The 23,338-nt window shown below is 32.7% G+C and overlaps 1 protein-coding gene across 1 annotated transcript in view; it reads left to right on the plus strand.

Annotated features, from left to right (window-relative positions):
- Positions 1-23,338, plus strand: part of DENND1B (DENN/MADD domain containing 1B) — a 200,980-nt gene that overhangs the window by 86,851 nt on the left and 90,791 nt on the right. Inside the window, exons 7-11 of the mRNA XM_012650453.1 lie at positions 1,885-2,004; positions 15,063-15,132; positions 17,241-17,321; positions 20,294-20,353; positions 21,690-21,743. Coding sequence (XP_012505907.1) covers positions 1,885-2,004; positions 15,063-15,132; positions 17,241-17,321; positions 20,294-20,353; positions 21,690-21,743 — 385 coding nt within the window. The remainder of the gene's footprint in view (positions 1-1,884; positions 2,005-15,062; positions 15,133-17,240; positions 17,322-20,293; positions 20,354-21,689; positions 21,744-23,338) is intronic.

Genomic DNA, 23,338 nt, shown 5'->3' on the forward strand with positions numbered 1-23,338 from the left:
AAATGTACCTTTTCTTCACTGCTTCTAACAACAAAGGCTAGGTATTCAAAATTAATATTTGGAATGAAGAAGCCTTTTAAATCATCATATCTTTGCTGTGGCTAGTTAGAAGTCTTAAAACAGTATTGCCAATAGGTTCTATTTTTTCCCTTTATTCTTCGGTTACAAATCGTGAGCACTAGCAGAAACAAATATTAATATGTTCTTGATCAGAGCCTTAGAATTGTGTGTTTTAAAATTGTGTGTATATATCTTGATTTCTGTCTCACTTCATCCTAATTAAAAAGACCATCTGTGTGATGTTGTAAAACTCATGGCTAGTTGTCTCCCAAGTATAGCTTTATAGAAATAGTGCAATATTATGGAAGGCCACAGGAAAACTCTCCACGTGGTTTTGAAAATCTCATGAAGTTAATATTTTACTGAACAAATAATGAAATACTTGCATGCAATTGGAATTTCATAGAATATATAGCCCTTTGAGCATAATAACAGATCATTTATTGTTTTTCATGTGATTTTCACACTCTATTAACAGTTTTTTTAAGAGTGTGATATGAAGGATTTTTGGAAGAAAATTTATTTTAGGAAAGTATTTTGCAAAGTAAAGATTAGTGAGACTATAAAATTTTACTATATTAAAGATAAAGCCTTTCGAGTGATGGGCTAATTGATACTAATAAGTATTTGCAATGAATCATGCTCCTTGTTTTACCTCATTTCTAAGAGTCATTTGCCCACCACCACCCAAAAGAAAAGTTATAATTTTCAAATTAATAGTAAGAATAAAATAAAAGAAGAAAAGATACAAAATAATATGGTGAACTTTGGTCACTAGAGGGCCTGTTAGTTACTGGAGAGTTTTTTTTTTTAAGTTTATAAAAGTTAAGAAGAAAAACCGTTCACTTAAAAGTGTGTTTGTTAAATGTTCAGCATTTGAAATTCAGTATTTCCTAACAAAACAGTTTGTATTATGGACACTGGTAGTAATTTATTTCCTTTTTCACAATTCCTATAGTTGTTTCAGAAACAAAATTTAGGTATCATGGAAATTTTGTTTTGGGGCAAGGAAGCAAAAGTTCAGTTATGGTTATCTAATGGCAAAATTATAGCAGGACCAGGAAATATGTTCATATATTTTACAAAGAAATAAATATTCAATCTAATGTTTTTTATTGCCCCTTATACCGTAGTACAACACATACTATGGTAGCATGATACTTAGTTCAAAATTAACTACGGTTATTTACAGCTTAGCCAGTAAGGTTTTTTGGTAGAAATTATATTTTTTATTTTGTACTTGGAAATACATTCCTCAATATACTGATAGATCTAAAAGAGAATGCTAAGAAAAAATATCAGAAGTATTTTGTATGGTACTTTATTGGGTGAGAATGTCAACAGGAGAAGCAGTTAAACAGAGTTGGTGGTGGCTACTGTTAGACTCTAAAGCATCATGATTTGTTATCTAAGCAGTTTTAGAATAATTGGGGAGATAGGCTGGAGTTGAGGGAAAGGACTCAGTCATCATGCCCAGCTTTTTTCTTCTACAGATTTAGAAATAGTATTTTGATAATTTATGGAATATTTTATAAGTACTGTTAGTCTTATGAAAGCTTATGGTAGACTACTTTTGATTTTCTAGTAAGGGATTAGCATATGCTGAATTGCTCTGTAAGGTATTACAACTTATTTTGGGTTTTTGACGCATGATTTAGTTTATGTTATCTGTTCATTTTAGTTTCAGAACATAGTTCTAGCTTTAAGAACCAGCTGATTGGAAAGATGAAACTAATGATACATATAAATATATTATTGCTTTTGTTTTTCTTCAAGAAAATTACCACATAAGGCTTAATGTTTCATAATGTTTCTGAATTTTAGGGTGACTCAAAACCAAGTTGGACAGCACTTTACCTTTGTACTGACAGACATTGAAAGTAAACAGAGGTTTGGATTTTGCAGACTCACCTCAGGAGGCAAAATTTGTTTATGCATCCTTAGGTGAGTATTTGTAGGAAAAAAAAAATGAGATGCAAAATAGATTTACTCTATCTTTAATTTGTACTTCGTTATGCTTGGGATGAAAAAAACCCTATACTCCTATAATTTGGTTTTTTCTTACTTGTATTCTCTAAATCAAAGTAAGTTGAAAAATAATTTTCCTTACTTTCTGTATACAGAATCAGTTTTAAAGATTTATCAGTAAAATAGTGGAATTTTTCTTGAAAGAACTGCCTCTTTTAAAGATTAGTTTCTGTGGATTTATTTTTGAACATTAAGTATTAGGATATGGGTTCAAATAACATACGAGTTTGACATATTAAATAGGGTGCAAAGAAGCAGTTAGATTAATGTGAGTCCTTTTCTATCACCAAACCAGAATGGGGTCTTTGAAAGTGCATTGCTGCTTTAAGGCAAAGGTTGTCATAAACGGATGATGCTGGGTGAAGCGTTTAGAGGCTTTTGTTTGGCTACTGAGTGTTTTAAATATTTTAGAAGATGTTAATCTTAAAAATTTTAGGAAGTTTTGTATAAAATTCATATTTGCGTTCCTTTTGAGAAATGGAGATATCTGATTCTGGTCCTGCACCCCCCTTGGCACAGTAAGGTGGAACTAATGACAGGTTTTTAGTTGTGTCATAAGCTTGCTGGTTTCCACAGGTCCTCCCTGTCCTGCCTCCACTGCCTACGTGTCTGCCCTGATTCAGTAGGTGGTTGGGAGTGTGTCTCCTTTCCGTGGACCTAGGATCTGAGTTGCTGGCCGTTGAGAATGTTAGGGTCCCTGTAATATGTCCTGATGAATCAGAAATCCAGATACAGTCTGTGGAAATAAGATTATGATACGAATATTGGGCAAGCTAGATTCTATAGAAATGCTTATAGGAAGAGAAATAACATTTATGAGTTAACATGTTTCAAAGAAAACTTTGGTATAAAATTGATGTCTCTGTTCATTTGCTATCTAGCTATATTTATATCTTTCATTCAGAGTTAGGTTATTAATTTACTCAGAAGCTTTGTTAGAGCTGGAGAATTTTTTTCAATCTTTATTTAAAAGTGAATGGTTAACTGCTTTACAAGTAACAGAATGTGAATGTACCTCCATTCCCTCTTTAGGCACAACTTTTTTCATCTGGATAACAATTGTACTTAAAACCAGTGCTTTGTCCAAAAGCATGTTATCTTCAGACTACAGGCTGAATGGAGTGGGTTGGCTGGACGGTGGGGATGGCGGTGTGGAAAGTGGGTGAGGAGAGCTCCTTTTCATCATCGTTTCATGCTCAGAGTTCAAAAGCCGCAGTTTAAGGGGAAGCATAACTTCATGTACTCTACCCAAGATTGGTTTGCCCCGATAGAAAGACCAAAGTTGTTTATGCCTTCTTATTTTTCTCTGTGAATTTTTGAAACTTTTCATTGAAAAATTCAAATTTACAGTGAAGTTTCAATAATACAGTGAACTCTTACATAAACATCACCCCGATTCATCAGTTGTTAACATGCTTCTCTCTCTGTCTTCCCCCTAATTTCCCTTTCTCTCTCCGATTACAGTTATTTTGCTGACCCATTTTAGAAGACGTAATTTTTCTATAATATTTGAATCTGCATTTTATAGCTTACCTCACTGCCTCCAAACTGACTTCCTGATGCTATTTAAAGAGTCTGAACATTTCTCTTTGTTTTGAACTCTTATAATATTTTGAAAACACTGAACCTGTTAATAATTAATAACTAATTATTGCATGTTCAGAATAGTTTCTATAAATGTGCTTGTAGAATTAACGTTCCTGGGAATTTCTGTTTAAATTCAGGAAATCCAACATTACTACAAAATATTTACACAAAATATGAACCATAGCTATTTGTTAAATGACTTAAAGATTAATATAGTGTCCATACCTACAATCTACTTGTCATTAATTTATAGGAAACAGATTTTAAAGCAGTTACAATAATCAAGTTATTTGTATCTGTGGTTCTCAAACTTGTATATGTGGAGGAACACCTGAGTGTTGCAGTACTCTTTGAATTAGGAATAATTTTACCTGCACAAAATATGGAGACATTATAAAATGTAATAAAAAAACAAAAGTAAAATCGTGTTTACCAATAAGGAGAATCTTTCACGATAAGCATTATTGGTTATTTTATTTTTTTATTTAAAATAATTTTTTATATTTATTTTTGTCATTTGACACTTCTGGTAGATAAGAAATAGGTGATGTTAAGCTTTATGAAAAAAAATCATGGAGGAAAATCTTAAATTGAGAAAAGTCTATCCTCAAGCTTATTTTTTTCTAGTAAATTAGAAAAATATTGCCATTTTAAGATTTTAATGGTGTATCTCAGTCTTTGTACTGAAAGATAGTATAGTAAGGTGTTCTTTGAGAACAGCTAAATTAGAGATTAGCTGGTCAACCATATAACTAACTAGTTTGAATAGTGAACAAAGAATTCAAAATAATGAAATTCAGCATCTTTTTCAGAAAGTTGCTATGGATAGGCAAATATCTATTTGTAAGCTATAATCATTGTATCTCTTGGAAGATAATTCTGACAAATCTCTATAAGTGCTCTAGTGAGAGGAATAATGGAGTTTTTTGTCTTGATTTGTCCACCTGGTTTGGTGGTCCTTCTCTATTTTAGATTTAACTTCATACTTGTTTGAAAGGAAGGATAAATCTCTAAATGTACTAGAAGAAAAAAAATTACCGTCATGGTGAAATCCTTTATATACCTGATATGGAATACTGAAACCGAAAAGATTGGTGTATTTAAGCACATAATAATGAAAACATTTGGTGACGAGGAAATGTAAAATGCAAATAATAAACTGGCAAAAATATATTGATAACCACTAAAGATGGTTAATAGCCACAATATATAATAAGCACCTGTAAATTAATAAGAAAAAGAACCTGGTAGAAAATCAGTAAAGCATCTAATAACTTATCAAAGAAATGTAAACACCATCTAATCTGTGAATGATGTTCAGCCTAACTGAAGGTAAAAGAAACAAGCACATTAAGATTGGCAGAACTGAAAATACTTTTTTAATAAGTGTGAGGGGACACATACTTCATGTGCTATTTGTAGAACTGTAAAATGACATAACTCTTTGAAGGGAAGCTTAATAGTATCTATCAGATTTTTGAAATCTCATACTCTTTTTTTAAGACAGAGTTTTGTTCTGTCACCCAGGCTGGAGTGCAGGAGTCCAATCATAGCTCACTGCAGCCTCAAACTTGTGAGCTCAAATGATCCTCCTGCCTCAGCCTCCCAAATATCTGGGACTACAGGTGCGCACCGCCACGCCTGGCTAATTTTTTTTTTTGTAGAGACATGGTTTCCCTGTGTTGCCCAGGCTAGTCTTGATTGAATCTTTAAGTTCTAGGAATTTAAAGCCCAAGATTATTCCTAAGAATGTGCAGAAAATTGTGAACAAAGTTATTTATTACCACATGGTTTATAGTAGCAAAAAAATGTTAATGAGCTAGATTTAGTTATTCTACAATATGTATATTAATACTTAACACATTAACCACCATGTGAGTTGTATTTAACTCATGCTAGTTTTGAGCCCAGGGCCTTGTGAAGCATATGTAATTCACATGTCTCTACCTTGGGAGCTGTGTGAACTATTTTTCAAGTTGTATATAACTCACACACAGAAAACAGTAAAAAATAACAAATTTTTCATTAAATTAGAAGGGATCATTTTGTTTTCAAAGTTTTTATTTTATTTTTGTTAAAGGGCCCCAAGGAAAATAATTTTTTTTCTAGTGTGGCAGTCAGTGTGTTAAATACCATATGTTATACACAATAAATACATTTTTACTTGTCAATGTAAAAAAATAACAAAAATAAATTTAAAAGAATTGGTGACAGCATGGATTTCCCTCAGTGGGAATTGGTTAGTATCTTAGGGTACATTCCCCAGTCTCTAGTCTGTGCATAGTCTCTTCACTCCCCACCAGAATGTGACCTTCACAAGGGCAGGGATTTTGTCTGTTTGCCAGTATGTTCCCATTATCTACAGTAGTGCCTGGCACTTGACGACTCCCAGTGGAATTAATAGATAATTTTTGAATAAGTAAATTAATGAATAATACAGTGGAATGCTATTTAGCTATTACGAAAAAGATACATATATAACTTGACTTGGAGAAATGTTTATGATCTTTTGTGAAATGATGAAAAATTTCAAAGTAATATAGTATATTATGTTCGTAAAGAACAAGTTATATGTATATAAAATATGTGTATATTTTAAGAAATAGCTAATATGTAGTGAATATACATATATTAATGTATGATTGTACGTACTTATGAAAAAGTCTAGATATACCATCAATTTTTTAACTTTATTCACTTCAGCATTTATCTTTCTGCAATGAGCAAAAATTATTTCAGTTTTCCCCTGCTATAAAATTCTGAGATGTTATCATTATATAGGTAATAAACTATAAATGTGGAACTTTATGACATTGAAAATTAGTGGGAGCTTAGCCAGTTCACATTTTGTCAGGTAAAATATGTAGAGTGTTTGCAGGCTGGGAAATTATTTTTCTAGTGTGTTTCAGCAGATGCACTCCCTAGGCAGTCAGTTGATCATGGTGTGTGTATAGCAGAATTTAGAATGGGAACGGGACAGTTTCATTCTGTGCCCTTGAAATTTGGGATCACAGTGTGGAAGAATGACTTTTGGAAGAGAAAAAAATACTGCTAGTGGGGTGAATTCACAGTCTTGGAGCCAAATATTGGTATTTTTCTGTAATTTCAATACACAATGTTCAATATTGTGGAAATGCTTTGTGAAATGATTGGAGAAATGCTATTACACCTAGAATTTATTTCCTATCTTTTTTCCCTCTTCCAATAACACTCACTTAATTTCACTGTACCCTTAAGATGTAGTAGAAAAAAGTTTGTTTTATTTTACTATAAACCCAAAACTTAGAATAACTAGTAATTTTTTTTGGGGGGGGGGAGTGTGGAAAGGAAGGTAGGATTGTCTAATGAGCTATTCATACAATTTTTGGGGGTAATCTGGTCTCTTAATTTGTGGGCCAGTTTTGTTTGTAACAGACTGTGCTGCTCCCATAGGCCTAGGAGAGAAGCTCAACTGTGCTGGTTTTCTGAGTATTTACTGGCCAAAGCCTTAGAGTAAGGTTTGCATTCAGTTTTGTAGGAATGTCCTAGTCTTAGAATTCATATACTTAATAAGGCTAAAATTTATTTAGAAATATTACAAAATGCTTTAACCATGTTTTCTGATTAAAAAAGTAATATATTTTGCTATAGAAAATCTGGAAGATCAGAGAAGTCTAAAAAAAAATAAAAGCCACTTATGACACATGATGCTTACATGTTGGTATTTAGTTCTAGTTTTATTTCTATATGACTTGCTAAGGTACATTTATAAATTTTTCTATATGATGTTTATTTATAAATTGTATGATTATAAACTGTATGATTAACTATAGTCTTTATTCTCAGTTTATAAAATGAATAATTGAAAAGTCTATAGTGGTTTTCGTATTATCCCTCATAAGTGCCCAGAATTTTTGCACGTGCTTCATGTGACTGTTGTTCATTCATCTTTCTTTCTTTCCTTGTAAGTTGAGATTTTGCATTAAGTATTTTCCTCATGATTATAGGTTATTTTTAGTCAGTTACTTACATCTTCACTTGAAATAGATTATGACTTCTAAAAAAGGTAATACGTTCTCTTTGAAGCTATCTTTTGTGCAAAATCAGTGCATTTATCTGAAGCATACTTCATTTGTTGGTATTCTATTGTGAGATAATACTGGTTTGATTTATTCAGGGTTCATTCTCAGTAGCAAATGAATTAAAATTCTTAGATAGAAATTAATTGCTATTGCTATCGTTTTTACAGTATCGTAAATATTAAATTTTTTTCTATTGTGATCAAATAGCTCTTCAGAAAAACCTTCTCATTTATGAGTTATCCTCTAATTTTTAAATTTGTGTTTTAATGGAAAATCAAAAGAAAAATATTTATAATTGAGTTGATATTGAACAGTTTAAAATATTTTAGGTCCTTATAAAAGAGTAGTCACATTGAAAATGACATGCAGCTAAGGAGTTTTAAGATATTCTAATACAAAGTAAGGTAAAACAGTACAAATTGATAGAATATTTTCATTAGGACAGGCAAAAAAATAACTTTGTTGGTTGAATTTCTTGAATAGCAGAGACTCCTTTAGGTTAAAGATGCTAATGATAATACCAACATTGGCAGTAAATAAATTGCAGCATCATTTAGTGTTTGTTTACTACAGCCAAGTGCTCTGCTAAGGGACTTATATACATGATTTAAAAACTACTCTAGTCCTTAGAGTTCTAAGCTAGAAAATTTGTATATAATACTTTAAAGCTACTTTTCTCTACCCCTGGATGATGCTATTTGTAAGATTTGAAAGTACTGTAATTTAGATTTACCTTAGACTTCTAAGTGAGAAATTTTTTACACAATGCTATAAAAACCGTATGTTCTTTTTTCCTGGATTTTTGCCATTAAAACATTTGAAAGTTAATATATTTCTTAGATTTCTATTCATTTTGTTCACTTTTTAGAAATACTAGAGTTTTAGCCTATTTAATGTGAAAGTTGATACATAATTTTGAGCCACTGTTACATGCTTTAGTTCTTTCTATGACATGTCTATCCTAGTTTTAACAAGATTTCAAAAATATCCTGAGGTATTATTAATTTAACTTTGCCATTGTTTGTGTTTTGAATTGCTCTAATATGCTAGCCAAAAAGCAAGAAATAACTGTTTTTTTCCTAATTTGATTAACATAATTTTACAACTATAAAATTGTCGCCAAGGGTTCAAAATGAAATACTCTAACAAGGAAGACAGATTTATGTTTAGGGCCTTTGTAGTCCCCCGGCCCCCTTTAACTCATACCAAACTCGAAGCTTTCACACTCTTCCTTTGGGCAAATCCCTTGGAAGCAGAATGTTTCAATTTTACACATTTTGTGTCAATTTTCCAGACAGAAAAACAGCCTCTAGACATTAGACGTTTTTCTACGGAAAGGCAGTTTCCTTAGTTTTATTTGATTACTATAAGTTAGGTTCCTGCTGATTGCTTAGACTTTAGTGGTTACCTGACTATTTGACAAAAAGCATTTCCTTTCCTTTATTTAACCTTTGACTTTTGAATGTAAAAGTTTTATCAGCTCTATCGTGGAAGTACAAGTGTGGGGGAAGTCTTCTTACTTCTACAAAATGGACTCATGACTTTATACATCTGTCTTTTGCTGTACATCTTTACACAAAATTAAGGAAATAATCTTACAATTAAAGTTTAGCTGATCTCCTTTGTTTTAAAATAATTGGTCATAATGTGTTTGTTTTACATTTATATATGTTTCTAAGACTATGAGAATGATAGTTAATTGTTAAAGGAATTATGTTTTCAGTTTTTTAAAATTCAAATAAAATATCTTATTTACCTATTATAATATATTGAGTTTTTTTTAACTTCCTAGGATTTTTGTGGTTGGTTGTAAGAAAACAGATTTTGACCGTCTTTGGGACTATAAAATTTAGTGAAAAACCTTTTAACTTACTGATAATTAATTGACTTAAGAGCTTTTATATTAGTCAAAAAATTGCTTTGAAGATGTATTGTTTGAAAATTATCTGAGAAACCACAAAATAAAGACATGAGAATAGCATTTCTTATCCTAGCAAGCTAAGCTTATATAATTTACAATATGTTTTATATATATGTGTGTGTGTGTGTGTGCGCATTTCAAAAGTTTTGGACAGTTTTCTAAAAAAGGAAAATGTTAAGTGTGCAATGGAATTTAGTTAAAATATTGGAATTTTTGCACTACTTTGTTTACTCTGAACTATTTTCTTGTCAGATGAAAAGTGAGCAGTCAGTGGGATTTCCTGTTGAACAGTTGCTTCCTATCAGGGGTTGCGAATTCAGTCACCTGCAGGGACCACGTAGGGGGGCTCAAATGAGAGAAGCCGGTAGGCGCTGAGCAGTAGGAAGTTGGGATAAGTGTGGGGATCTGAATAGCACATGCCACATCCGAAGGCAGAAGCCACTGCTCAGCTCTAGGCGTTGGTTACAACAGTGAAAAATGTGTGGCCAATATAGCTAGCTTTTTGATTTTTAAGAGGAACAAGAAATCCAGATTTTTAAATGAATAATCTCAGATTTATAAGTTGGCAACTTATTTAATTAAACACCAGCACCGCGGTGTTGATCAAACAAAATATGCCCATGTGTTAGAGGCAGCCTGCAAATAGCCATTTTGCACCCTCTGCTCTAGATGCTGTTGCTTATTTGCAACAGAAAATGTCCTTGTTTCCTTGACATTTCTAGCAGCATGGCTAGGTTACAGAGCAGTTCCACTTTTGTGTAAGTGATGTTTTTATTCAAAAGCATGTGTGATATGTAGTCTTTAAAAGGACACGTTTACAAAGAGCACACTGTGTGTAACTATGCTTGGTTCTTTATGATGATAGCACATGCCAGGGTATGAGGAGTGCTGCAGTAGAAATTCAAGTCTCCCACTATTTCACAAGCAAATTATACATAGAGAAAATGTTGGTTAAATAATGCAATCTTCTGATGAGGTTAAGATATCCAACTTAGAGTGTTGATAAATAATAGATCTATGTTATTTTGCAAGGCACCGTATACCATGTTGCAGGTACAAAATCCTTTTGAAGATTTTTATCTGTAGTGACGAACACAGAAGCAGTACTCAACCTGAAATTGGAAGGAACTACCACAGTGTTAGATGAAAGAATCACATTAAATAGATTTTTATCTGCTGAGAAATTCACACATATGGACAAACTGTAATTTAAAATGCATAAAGGTAATGCCCTGAACGCTAAACAAATAAACTAACTTTGAATGATAGAATTTGCTTCAGTGGATAGAAATTATAAGTAGTCTGATTTAGGATTAAACCAGAATATGTTTTTTCTCAGTTTATCTCGCTACCCAAAGATGGTTATTAGACATGTTTATTCAAGGGCTGGGTAGTTTAGAAACACATGCCTAAATTGGCTGAAGGGCTGTCTGTGTTAGACCCCTGAGCATGTATTGCTCAATCAGGGTGATTAGAATTCTAATCCAGTGTTGCCCTTTGGGAGCTTTGTGACCCTGGGTAAGTTGCTTTACCTTAGTTGAGCCAAAGACGTATCAAAGCATTATTGTAAGAACTAGATGGCGCATAAAAGGTCCCTAGCCTACCATCACACACCCAGTCAGTGCTTAAGAAGTTTTATTCCCTGTGCTTCCAGTTACTTTAGCCACACACAGATTCTGTGAGTCTTAGATTCTACTCTCTAACCCCCAGATGAGCATATAACTTACTAGTGAGTTATACTTCCCAAATAGAAATAATAAAGTATTTCGTGACCTTAGAGATGACTATGAGAAATATTTCATATGGGTAAAGCTTATTTCTAAATAGTAATAGTCTAATTTATAGATGAAGTTATAGCCTTCATCTGTGAAATTCAGTAAAAGTTAGTAGTCTTCTTGGACATTTACAAAACAGTAATAATTAGATGTATACCAAAATGCCTAGCATAAATAAGAACTGTTAAATTTTTAAAAGTAACCTAAATATGGATATATTACTTATTTATTCAAAAACAAGTAAATAAACAACCTTACAGATAAATTACATTTATGTGTATAAATTAGCTTCTCAGTGAAAAATTGGATTTTGATTTTTCTTCACAATTTGAAAGGAAATTGAAAGGGGAAGATAACCAATGAAAAACAATAATGTAAAGATGAGAAAACCGGAACATTTAAAAGAGCGCTAACAAATTTGATCTAGAAAGACAAAGATTATCTCACTTTGTAATAACACAATGATGAGAGATGTTATTATATTTTTTATTTTTATAGTGGACCTGGAAAGAATAATTAAGGTTAATAGGATTTCAAATTATTTAAGTAAGATGAAAATGACAATGTAAGCATTAAAAGGTAGAGAGACACACAGCCCCCTAAAGTCAATAAATTTTGCTTTCTCTAAAGCTCCTTGAGAGTAGGATAGAAACAGACCAGTGTGTTCCTTGAATAGATGGGGTCTCAGCTTATCTGAATTTACAGATCTGAACTACATGACACATTGAAATTATCTTGGAAGAGTAGTTTCTTCAGGCCATTAAAAGTTGAAATGTGAGTATGAAATGACTACAAATGAAATAAATGACACTCTAACTAAGGAGCTCTCATAGATCTTGATAGAAGGACGTTCTCCATGAAAATTATTTCTTTGAGTTATAGTGAATAGAGAAACTATGATGTACTGATTTCCACTACACTGAGTTGTCTATTTAAAAACAGCGTTAGTAATCTTTAAGGATTATTGTTCTTTTGTAAATGGAAGGTACATGCAGTAGAGTAGCCAGCTAAATACCAGGGTTTGGTGTGTTGGGTAATTTAAATATGAAAATTGAGATTACCAGTAGTAACTTCTGATTTTCAGATGCCCCAAAAGCTGCCACCAATCTGTCACAGACCCATCCAGATTTTCCAGGCTCCCACGCAAAGCCATTAACATGCTTGTTGCAAACACTCTGTTCTAGCATCTCTTTCCTAAGGCCCCATTCCCGTTTCAGTGTGGAACTGGTTTTCTCTGGGCCTTTGCGCAGCTCTTACTGTCCTCTGACTTCACCGTTCTTCCATGTCGTGGAGTCTTGTCTCCTACGTCCCGTGTTCCTTCTTGGTCTCCCTCATTTCGTTGGAGCCTGAATGGCTTAGGAAGTAGATTCCTGAGTCCTTGCGTGACTGAAAATGCTGTTATCTGTCTTCACACCTTATCGATAGTTTCTCCGACCGAGAATTCTTGGGTCTCTGTATTTCGAAGGCATTATCTTCTGACTTCCGCTATTGCTGGTGAGAGGCTCAATGACATTTTGAACTGGATCCCTTTTATGTTATTTTTTTTTGTCTCTTTGGAAACTTCAGGCGCTTTCCTGCACCCTGTTCTGGACTTTCACCGCGATGCTCTGGTCTGCCCCATTCGTCGTCTGTTCATTCGGTTGTCCTTTCAGGCCGGAGACTCACACCTGACATTCTGGGAAACGTTCCAGCAATTTTTAGAAAAGAAACTTTCCTTTCCTTTCCTCTCTCTTTTCTTTCTTTTTGGAACTACTGTTAGTCAACTACATGATAGTTGAGATTAATCACCCTGATATTTTAACATTTTCTCTCATCATTTATCTATTTAACTCTATTCTAGTTTCTGGGAGATTTTCTTGAGTTACCTTCTAACCCTTCTATTGATTTTAGTTTTTTCAGCTTTCAGAATGTCTAAGAGCTCGCTCTCGTTCTCTATTAATTGCTTTTTTCACTTTTATTTTTATTTAGTTTTGTTTACTAGCATCCTGCTCTTTATTCGGCTCCTAAGGATATTAAGATGAGCTTTAAAGTTCCCTTCTGCTGTTTGTGTTGTCTGTGTTTACTTGCAGTTCCTTTTAGGTTTGTTCAGTACAAACACATATTCACGTCTGTAGTTCCTCAACTGTCTGCCAGTTGGACTGTTAATCTATATCCAAGAGGCAGGTGCCAAACTGGATTGGAAGCACTGTCTGTGCAGTGGTGGGTTTCGCTCCAAGAACATAGGACGCCGAGGTGCTTTTCCCTTTGAGAGATTCTCCAGTCAGTGCTCCAGAGCCCTTCGTATCTGCCGGCCGTTTTCCACCTTGTTGACACTCGGGTTTTGGTTTCCTCTTTTCTCCTGTGTCAGTGATTGCCGTTTGCTCACCATGTTCACACAATCATCCCCTTGTGTTGCTATTGTTTTTCCCTCCATTTCTCAGCACCTATTAATTTATTCCCTTTATTCATTTACTGTCATTTTAGTGGTATTTCCAGAGGGCACAGAGATAAATGCATGCATTCAGTATTCTAGATTTAACTTGAAGTTGGGCGGGTATTTTTAGATATCATAGAAATTTTTCATATCATTGCGTAGTGTTTGTAATTATCATTTTAAAGAACTCTATAATTTTCAGAGTAAAGATACTATAGTTTACCTCGCCTTCTTTTGTTATGACTTTAGATTGCTCTTGATTCAAAAAGCATCATTTATAGTCACTAACAAATGAGACATTATATGAAAAAATCTTTATAGAGTGCTGTTTTTAAGCTGTATTGGTTTTTAGATTTTAAAATGTTTCGTCTGTGTACTCTGTGTACAGTACTACAATATTTTGTCTTAAGCAGCCTATTGTACTAATGCTTTGAAGAAAAAGAGTATTTGTTAATTGATAATCAGTAGCACTGGTGTGTTTTGTGGTTTACTGTTTTTCTGTATGAAAAGTGAAAATTTTAATAAATGTAAAATTAAAATCTCTGGGCAGATTTGAAATATACTAATATTTTAAATTTTTAAAACAAATATAGATTTTATTTTTACACATGATTTTTTGATTTACTATTTAGCTTTCGTAAAAATTCTTTTATCTAGCAAAATGAATTTTAAATTATATTTGTTTTAATTTTTGTAATTTTTAGAATAGGCTTTCCAATATTTGTGTTGATAATTATTTTGAAATTTACCATCGAAATTAAACATCATTTCTGAAGAATTGATTAAACATGTAGTTTTGTTGTATTATATACTCAATTCAGTAACATTTTAAAAGAAATAATTGTATCTGTTATTTCAAAAGCTTACTAAAATTACTTTTTATATAATATCTTCTTACAGTGGTTTTTATCCAATGAGTGCTTTTAATGGTTATCATGAAGTAGGATTAAATAATTTTAGATACTGCTAATATAAAACAAGTGTATAAGGAACAAATTTTATAATAGAACTTTGGATTCTGATTTGTTTTATGAAAACTAATAATAGATAATATGTTAAATCTAACTGAAAAAGTAAAGAGAATGTGGTTATAGTTCTTTCCTACCTTTCCAGGATTAATATGTTTGACATAATATAAATGTACTGCTTATTTTGTCTGCTTGTTTCTTGATTCTACATTTTTTATATATGCATTTTTGAATAATTCTTTTTTATAGTTACCTGCCATGGTTTGAAGTGTATTACAAGCTTCTGAATACTCTGGCAGATTACTTGGCTAAGGAACTGGTAAGCTATGGTTTTTTGTTTTTTTTTTTTCCATTTTTAAAAATTATAGAATATACATAACAAAATTTACCATTTTAACCATTTTTAATTGTATAGTTTTGTAGCACTAAATGCATTTATGGTGTTCTGCAACCATCAATACCATTCCTCTCTATAACTTTTCATCTTACAACTGAAACTCTGTTGCCATCACCCAGTAATGACCCATTTCCTCCCCACCCTCTGCCCTGGCAGCCACATTGTGGAATTGCTGGATAATAATCGTAATTCTGCATTTGACTTTTTTGGGACTACCATACCACTTTCTACAGTGGCTACACCATCTTATACAAGGGTTATAAATTCCTTATAACCTTGCTAACACTTGTTATTTTCTGAATTTTTTTTTTTTTTGATAATAGTATCCTCATGGGTGTGAAGTGGTACATCATCGTGGATTTGATTTGCATTTCCCCAGTGATTAGTGATATTGAGCATTTTTTTATGTTCTTATTGGTCATTTGTATATCTTCTTTGGAGAAATGTCTGTTCAAGTCCTCTGCCCATTTTTTTTTCTTTTTTCTTATTCTTTTTTAATTTTAACTTTTAAAAAACAGTTTTCTATAAAAAGATTTTTTTTTTTTTTTGCACAGCCATCCCCTGGCCAGGCTGGCCTCAAGGGGATGACTTACCCATTTTTAAATCATATTATTTTTCTGATGTTGAGTTGTAGGAGTTCTTTATATATTAAGATATCAATCCCTTATTAGATATATGATTTGCAAGTATTTTCTCCCAATCCATGGGTTGTCTGCCTTTTCACTCTTTTGATGGTGTCCTTTGCACAAAAGTTTTTAATTTTGATTATCTGATTTATTTTTTCTTTTGTTGCCTGTGCTTTTGGTGTCATATCCAGGAAATCTGCCAAATCCAGGGTCTCGAAGCTTTCCCCATATGTTTTCTTGTAAGAATTTTATAGTTTTAGCTCTTATAGTTAAGTCTTTATGTCTTTTTCTTAAAAATAATACAGAAATGAAGTTTGATTTTGAATTAAAAAACTTCTCTGGGATGATAATTTGTAAATTTTTCCCTTTAATCATTCTTTTGCTGGGCTTTTCTCTATTTTTTAAAAAATTTTTGGAATATTACAGGCATACAAATGTTTTGGTTACATAAATTGCTTTTGTACCATTTGAGTCAAAGTTGTAAGTGTGCCCATCACCCAGATAGTGTGCATTGTACCTCGTAGGTGTGAATTTACCCATCCCCTTTTCCCCCTCCCATCTGCTTGATTTCCAATGAATGTTATCTCCATATGTGCACATAAGTATTGATTGGTTCCAATTCAGTGGTGAGTACATGTGGTGTTTGTTTTTCCATTCTTGTGATACTTCACTTAGAAAAATGGTCTTCAGGTCTATCCAGGTTAATACAAGAGGTACTAGTTCACCATTTTTTTTATGGCTGAGTAGTACTCCATGGTGTACATATAATAACCACATTTTATTAATCCACTCATGTATTGGTGGGCAGTTGGGTTGTTTCCACATCTGTGCAATTGTGAATTGTGCTGCTATAAACATTTGAGTGCAGATGTCTTTTTTATAGAATGTCTTTTTTCCCTTTGGGTAAATACCCAGTAGTGGGATTGCTGGATCAAATGGTAGTTCTACTTTTAGTTCTTTGAGGTATCTCCATACTTCTTTCCATAGAGGTTGTACTAGTTTTCAGTCCCACTAATAGTGTATGAGTGTTCCTATCTCTCTGCATCCACGCCAGCATTTGTTCTTTTGGGACTTTTTGATAAAAGCCATTCTCGCTGGAGATAAGTGATATCTCCTTGTGGTTTTGATTTACATGCATTAGTGTTTTTTTATAATAACTTTTTCCAAAATGTATTTATACTAAATATAAATGTTGCTGTTATTCTTCTGGATAAAGGGATTTAGTTTTCCATATTTATTAGATTTAAATATCTCAGTTTCAGTTATTTGAAACGTTTCTGCAGAAAGTATTTATATAAAACATGTAATATAGGAAGGCACAGTGGGCAATTTTGTCAAGTAGTTTTAGTTGTATTTGCTTAGTATGTATTTCATTTATAAAATGTACTTTTTATTTTGCTCTAGGAAAATGATTTGAATGAAACTCTCAAATCACTCTATAACCACCCAGTACCAAAGGCAAACACTCCTGTCAATTTGAGTGTGGTAAGTGTTTAATCAGTAATTGTTTTTTGGAGTCATAACAATTTCTTACTTAAGAACACATGCACCTTCAAGAAATTAATTCTTTGCCAGGTTACCTCTGCTTCCAGGAAAACTTCAGTGATAGTACTAACATTACTAGAAGATAACATTGAGACTTTTTTGCACTGTTGTAACTGTCATAACTTGATAGATTAGGTGTGTATTTTGATAGCTGTTAAGTTACAAAATTTAAAAAATTTATTATTAACTGAAAGTAACCAAATTGTGAGGACATTTTGGTTGTAAGAAACATTCATTTTTCAGGGGAAATCCATGCATAATAAAGGAATACACACACACACACACACACAAATCCATGCATAATAAAGGAATACACACACACACACACACACACACACACACACACACACACGCACACGCACACACTACCCTTCCTAAAATGAAAACAGTACTTAGTAAGAATAGAAAATGGCATATAACATATGTGATAAAAATTCTGGGTGAATTTTTCTTTCTCTATGCTTCAGTACATCTTCTAGTGTAATCACAAAACAGTGGAAATATGGTTAAAGTTTGTCGAAACAGCAAACTTGTGTTGGGATAGATTATTTACTGTACAATTGAAACTTTTGATGAACAGTGCCATCTATATCTAAAAACATTCATTTGGATTTTTTTGAATATTCAAAGTTCATGATAAAATATGAATGTTTTCATTAATATTCTTCATTAATTTTGTGTACAGTATAGAATTTTAAAATTTATAGTGATTTTGTTTCTTCCAAAAATAATAAACTTCTAATAAAGAAGAAAAAATTATAATGATGCAAGAAAAATTTAGAGGAAAAAGTAACTCAAAATGTATAATGTAATCATAGGTCTTTTACATTTTTGCAAGATAAGCAAATTGTTATCCTTATTTTCTTTGGTAATAGCTTTAGTCTTGCCTGAATTTTCTCCTGTAATTTCATTTAATAATGATGTTATCTTACATCATTCCATTCTTTAAATTTCCGCTGTTAGCACCCCGGTTTTCATGTGCCTGGTACTTAAAATAGCTCTTAATCTAGAGTCTCTCCTTCCAGTCCTTTCTACAAGACTATCAAGTTAAACTTACTTGAATTATATAAAATCCCCTCCCGAATATCTTTTGTAGCTACCCGTTTTCTATAGAATTTGCCCAAACTTTTGGCCAAGCTTTCAGGACAATCCACTTGTTAGCATCAATCTAACTTTTCATTTTTTCTGTCTCACTGTTTTTTTCGAGTTGACTGTCTGCGCTCTGGTCACATTGTTCTGTTCAGTTTCTTGAATAAACGTGCTTTCCTTTTGCACTAAAGCCTCTTCATAGACTGTCTGTCTTTAGTCTAGAACCAGTTCAGTTCCCACCTCGGTGAAACTTCTTGTCAGACAGCTTCGAGTGTTTTTTCTTTCCTGTGATCTTCTCTGCCACTTTATGTCTGCGGCTGCGTCCTCTTTTGTTGTGCCGCTGCCCAAGTGGACGTGTTTAGTAGTCATTTGGAGATTGGGGGATGGAAAGCTAAGGATAACCTGGACTCTTTAACCCAAATTTGGGAGTCATCAGGAGACACAGAATTTAAAGGAGAGAATATCTAGAGCATAGAGCAGAGGCCAAGGTCTCGCTGCTCAAATAGGCTGTAGGGATGGAGAAAGGGGATCCAGCGAAAGAGTTAGAGGAAAGATCAGTGGAGGAGAAGCTCAGCCAACGGAGTGCAGGGTTTGTGGTTGGTGAAGTGCAGGGGAAGGGACAGGAGAACAGAGAATAGCCCTGGGTTTCACCAAAAAAGTCACCTTTCTTTGAGAGCATCGTATTTGTGAAGAGATCCTAATGCTTTGTTCATGAGTTAAGAAAATATAGGTACTAAGGTAATGGAGATAATATTATGAGAAAGACAAATGTGTTCTCTTTAGATTTGAGTATCATATTTGCTCAGGGACAAATATCTTAAAAATATATCTCAAAAATACTAGGTATGAAACACTTCACCTTTATTAATAAGAATCCTAAATCAAAGACTTCTAGGCCTCTTTACCTAAGACTAGAAGATTGTGGTTTAAGTCACAGCCACTAAATGTGTGATGTTAGGCAAGAAAGTTAATTTCTTTTGATAATCCCTTTTTTCCATTTGAGAAATTGAGCGAGTCAACTTTTGAGAAAGTGGTTTGGGTAATTGTATGAAATAGAATTATCTAAATATTACCACGAAGAGCTGTTCAGGTGTTAGTTGGCAGTGAACTGAAGTTTCTTCTCATGTGGAGAAGATATTTTTCATTGTAGCTAAAATAATCTTGTTTAAAGTGTTTGAGTGACTATGTACTATTTCTATATATGATAGTTATTTTTGTAATTAAACCTTACTTTTTATATACTTTTGAATTAATAGTCTATGATGATTTTCAAATGTTGTATACCTATTCTCAAGCTGCAATATCTTAAGTATTAGTAAAATCACCTGGTTACCTTTGTGTGAAATTCATTAATAATTTCATTTTATTCCAACAAAAGACGACTAAAGTAATATGCCTAGTGCTATGCTGTTAATAAGGGGCAAATTGGGGACGAGAACATTTGTCTTTAACTACCAGTAGAGGTTGTAGTTTTATGATGCCAGATTAAAATTGATCATGGAAGTTTTTGTTCCTGTACAAGTGGATAGTGGCCACTAGGCTATCAGAGATTTTGTGAAAAGTTAATCTCTAAATGATTTTCTGAAACTATATCTCAAAAATCATTAAATATTCATAGCATTCTCTATTCTCACAATATGAAAATACTCCCTTTAGGATTTTTCTAGCATAAAATTAGCAAATCAGCATTTAAAATAACATTTATAATTAATGTTATTCAAATATTTTTCAATGGCTACATGGATTTGTCTCAAATACACAGCAAATTGTTGTGTAAGCTTCTCCATGAAAATATTCATTTTTTCTCTCTCATGTATTATAAGAACCAAGAGATATTTATTGCCAGTGAGCAAGTTGTGAAAGATCAGCCCTCTCTGGTACCGGTGAGTTAAAAGGACATTGGCTTCTAAAAATCACTATTAAATTGAAAAAATAATTACTTCTTTCACTGTGTCTTTAAGATTAACTCCAGTCCTTTGGGAAATGGTAAATTTGACTCTTTTAAGAAAAGTAATCATTTGGAATATATTTTCTGTTTATGCTGTTTTTTAAAACATAGTTTTACGAAATTCAGTACTAGTAAAACCCCTTCAAAATCAAAGTGGCTAATGGAAACCAAATCTATGCATAGTCTTCATTTTCCATAGTAATTTTAAAGTATATTCCAGAATGAGCTTTCTGTCATATATTTTATCAAAAGATCTTATGATTTATCTCCTATTTTTCTTCTACCCTGGAAAATTATATGTTTTGATTGTGTTCACTAGCTTTGTTCTGACTAGTTCAACTGTGCTCAACTATGGCTAGAATGTTTCTGTTCTAATCTTTAATTATAAGATGGTATTAAATATGTCCTTATGTGATTAAGATATTAAAATAATTTTGGAGATTGATATGAACAGAAAATAAAACTGTTTTCAGTGATTAAGTTGCACTTTGATTCTGGGTGGTAAGATTTGGGAACTTTGCAGGAAACATGAAGGCATATACACAGTATGTTCGTTAGATAAATATTTTGATCAAATGTTACGCTGCTTTGACCATTATTGAAGCTAATTTGTATTTGTTTAGTGGATGTGTGAGGGTCGTATTTTGGAATAAGTATATTTTTAAGAAGTTTTAAACATTTAAAAATTATGTTCTGTTGCTGCTTTCTAAATAATATGGTGGCTGATGTTTACAAAAGAAATTTGTTGTGACTTACCACAAAAACTCAGGAATTGTAATAGATTTTGATATATACTTGGGTTAGCAAGCTTCATTTTTTTAGTCTAACTAAACATGTTTTAAGAAATATATATATTTCTATGTTTTATATAAATAAAAAACTTTTTTAGTTATGTACTTTCCCCAGTCTACCTAAATGTGTATTAAGAATATATACATTTATATGTTACATATACATATAAAAAACCATTCAGTACTGTACTTTTTTTTTTTTTTACCTTAAAACTCTCCCAGGATGCTTCTTTCAATTCTGTTCAATTTTAAAGTGAAAATTTTTACCCATCACTTAACTTTTTGTATAATAAAGTTGTTAAATTTCATATAAACCTGCTAACTCATTTAAGAATATCTCAAATTCAACAAATCCTGAGTGTCAGTCCGTGGCCTTTATTTATTCAGTCAATATATTTTTCCCTATTTTTATCCCAAATTATATATAATACCCCCAAATTTTAATTCTCTTTTTCTTATGTGGTTTATTTGTATTGATAGCATTCCTACTTCATTGCCCCTGATGTAACTGGACTCCCAACAATACCTGAGAGTGTAAGTTTTCTGTTTTCTACTTTAATTATTCTGCTTATATAGTGAATTTTATTTATTTTGGTCTCTTTATGGATTTCTGTATAGAGAAATAGGATAGTTTGCAATTATCTGTGTTTATCGAAATCATGGCAAAATAAGGAATGATGATAATATTTCCTTTTCTTCCTTGTGTATCTGTCCCTTGACCCTCTAATATATGGTTTTACTTAAGGAAAATTGAGGATAATGATATGAGAAAACTTATTTCTGTCATTTAAAATAGGTAGGATCGTAAAAATTTAATAAGGTCCTGAGCCCCCTCTTATCAGGTAAAAGAGATATCTCAGGAGATTGCTTCTGCTGGTAGGAAGAATGCTAGCAGTGGCAACTGTCTTCACACAAATAATTAGTGAAATAACCGTAGTATTTTAGATTCCTTTTATGTAATTCTGTTCAAATCTTAGGTGTCTTGTACTTGATTTCCTGATTTTAATTTAAAGTAATAAGTATTTTGTAAGACTTGAGGAATATTATAAGAAATTATAAAAATAGTTAAATCTTGCATTTTATTTAGAGTCTTAATTGTAGCTCTACCAGGAATATTTTCAGTGATTCAATATTTATTACAAATTAATAATTTGTAGGAAAAAATTTACATGGATAAGCAGAACTAACAAATATGCTTTTATGATTTGGGAAAAGTGGGTGAAAAGGAAATATTCCCTTATATAGTTTTTCTCCAGCTTCCCTTGGAAAGTTAAAATGAATCAGTAGAAATAATTCAATCAAAAGTGAAAGAAAAAATCAACAGCAAAATAGTATTTCCATATATACTTATTATTTATTCTAGAATTTTACTGTTTTTCTAAATGTGTTTTGAAATGTAGTCACTGTTTGGTTTCTAAAAGCACACAGGTAGTGAATGAAGTCCAAGAAAACAATCGTAAATTTCCTAATATCAAACCAAGACTATCATGGTGTTTTCGTACGGTTGAGTTTAGGTAACCCCTCTGAAAAGACTTTGCATCAGGTTGCTCTGAGTGTGGACTTGAGTTAGACCATCAGAGCTCTTACCTACGTGATAGCCTGCTGCACGTCGTGGGCTGCTGCCCCCTGTCCCGTTTTCCTTCAGGCTGACTGGCCAGGCCTGGTCTGTGAGCCTGGGCCCTGCGCTTTGCAGTTTCTGATACAAACTGAGAGTTGCTCCCTTCTGCTCGCTCTCCTGTTTACCTTTCTCCTACTTTTATCAACAGACAGCTCATAGCTTGATTTGCCAAATGTCACATTTTTAAAGAGACCATTGCCTTGAAAGTTTTAAAAAAACAAACATTCTAAGGAGAAACTGCCACTGAGAATAAACATTTTTACATCTCAATTAACACACTTTATTTTGTAAAAAGTCCTGCTTGGGGGGGAAAAAAAAAGCAAGGACATAGCATAAGGCAGCATTCTGTGTTGGGAAGTGACTCCCCATTGAAAAAGCATCTTTCAGATTATAGGAAATACATTGATGTTGAATGCCGTCGATTCTGTGTATGAGAGTAGAATTAGAAGGCGAGGTAGGCTTCAGACAGAGAGAACCGGGGATGAACGAGACCCATCCAGTTCACCGTCAC

This window comes from Propithecus coquereli, unplaced genomic scaffold, assembly GCF_000956105.1.
Source record: "Propithecus coquereli isolate 6110/MARCELLA unplaced genomic scaffold, Pcoq_1.0 Scaffold328, whole genome shotgun sequence".
In the NCBI taxonomy this organism is placed as follows: domain Eukaryota; kingdom Metazoa; phylum Chordata; class Mammalia; order Primates; family Indriidae; genus Propithecus; species Propithecus coquereli.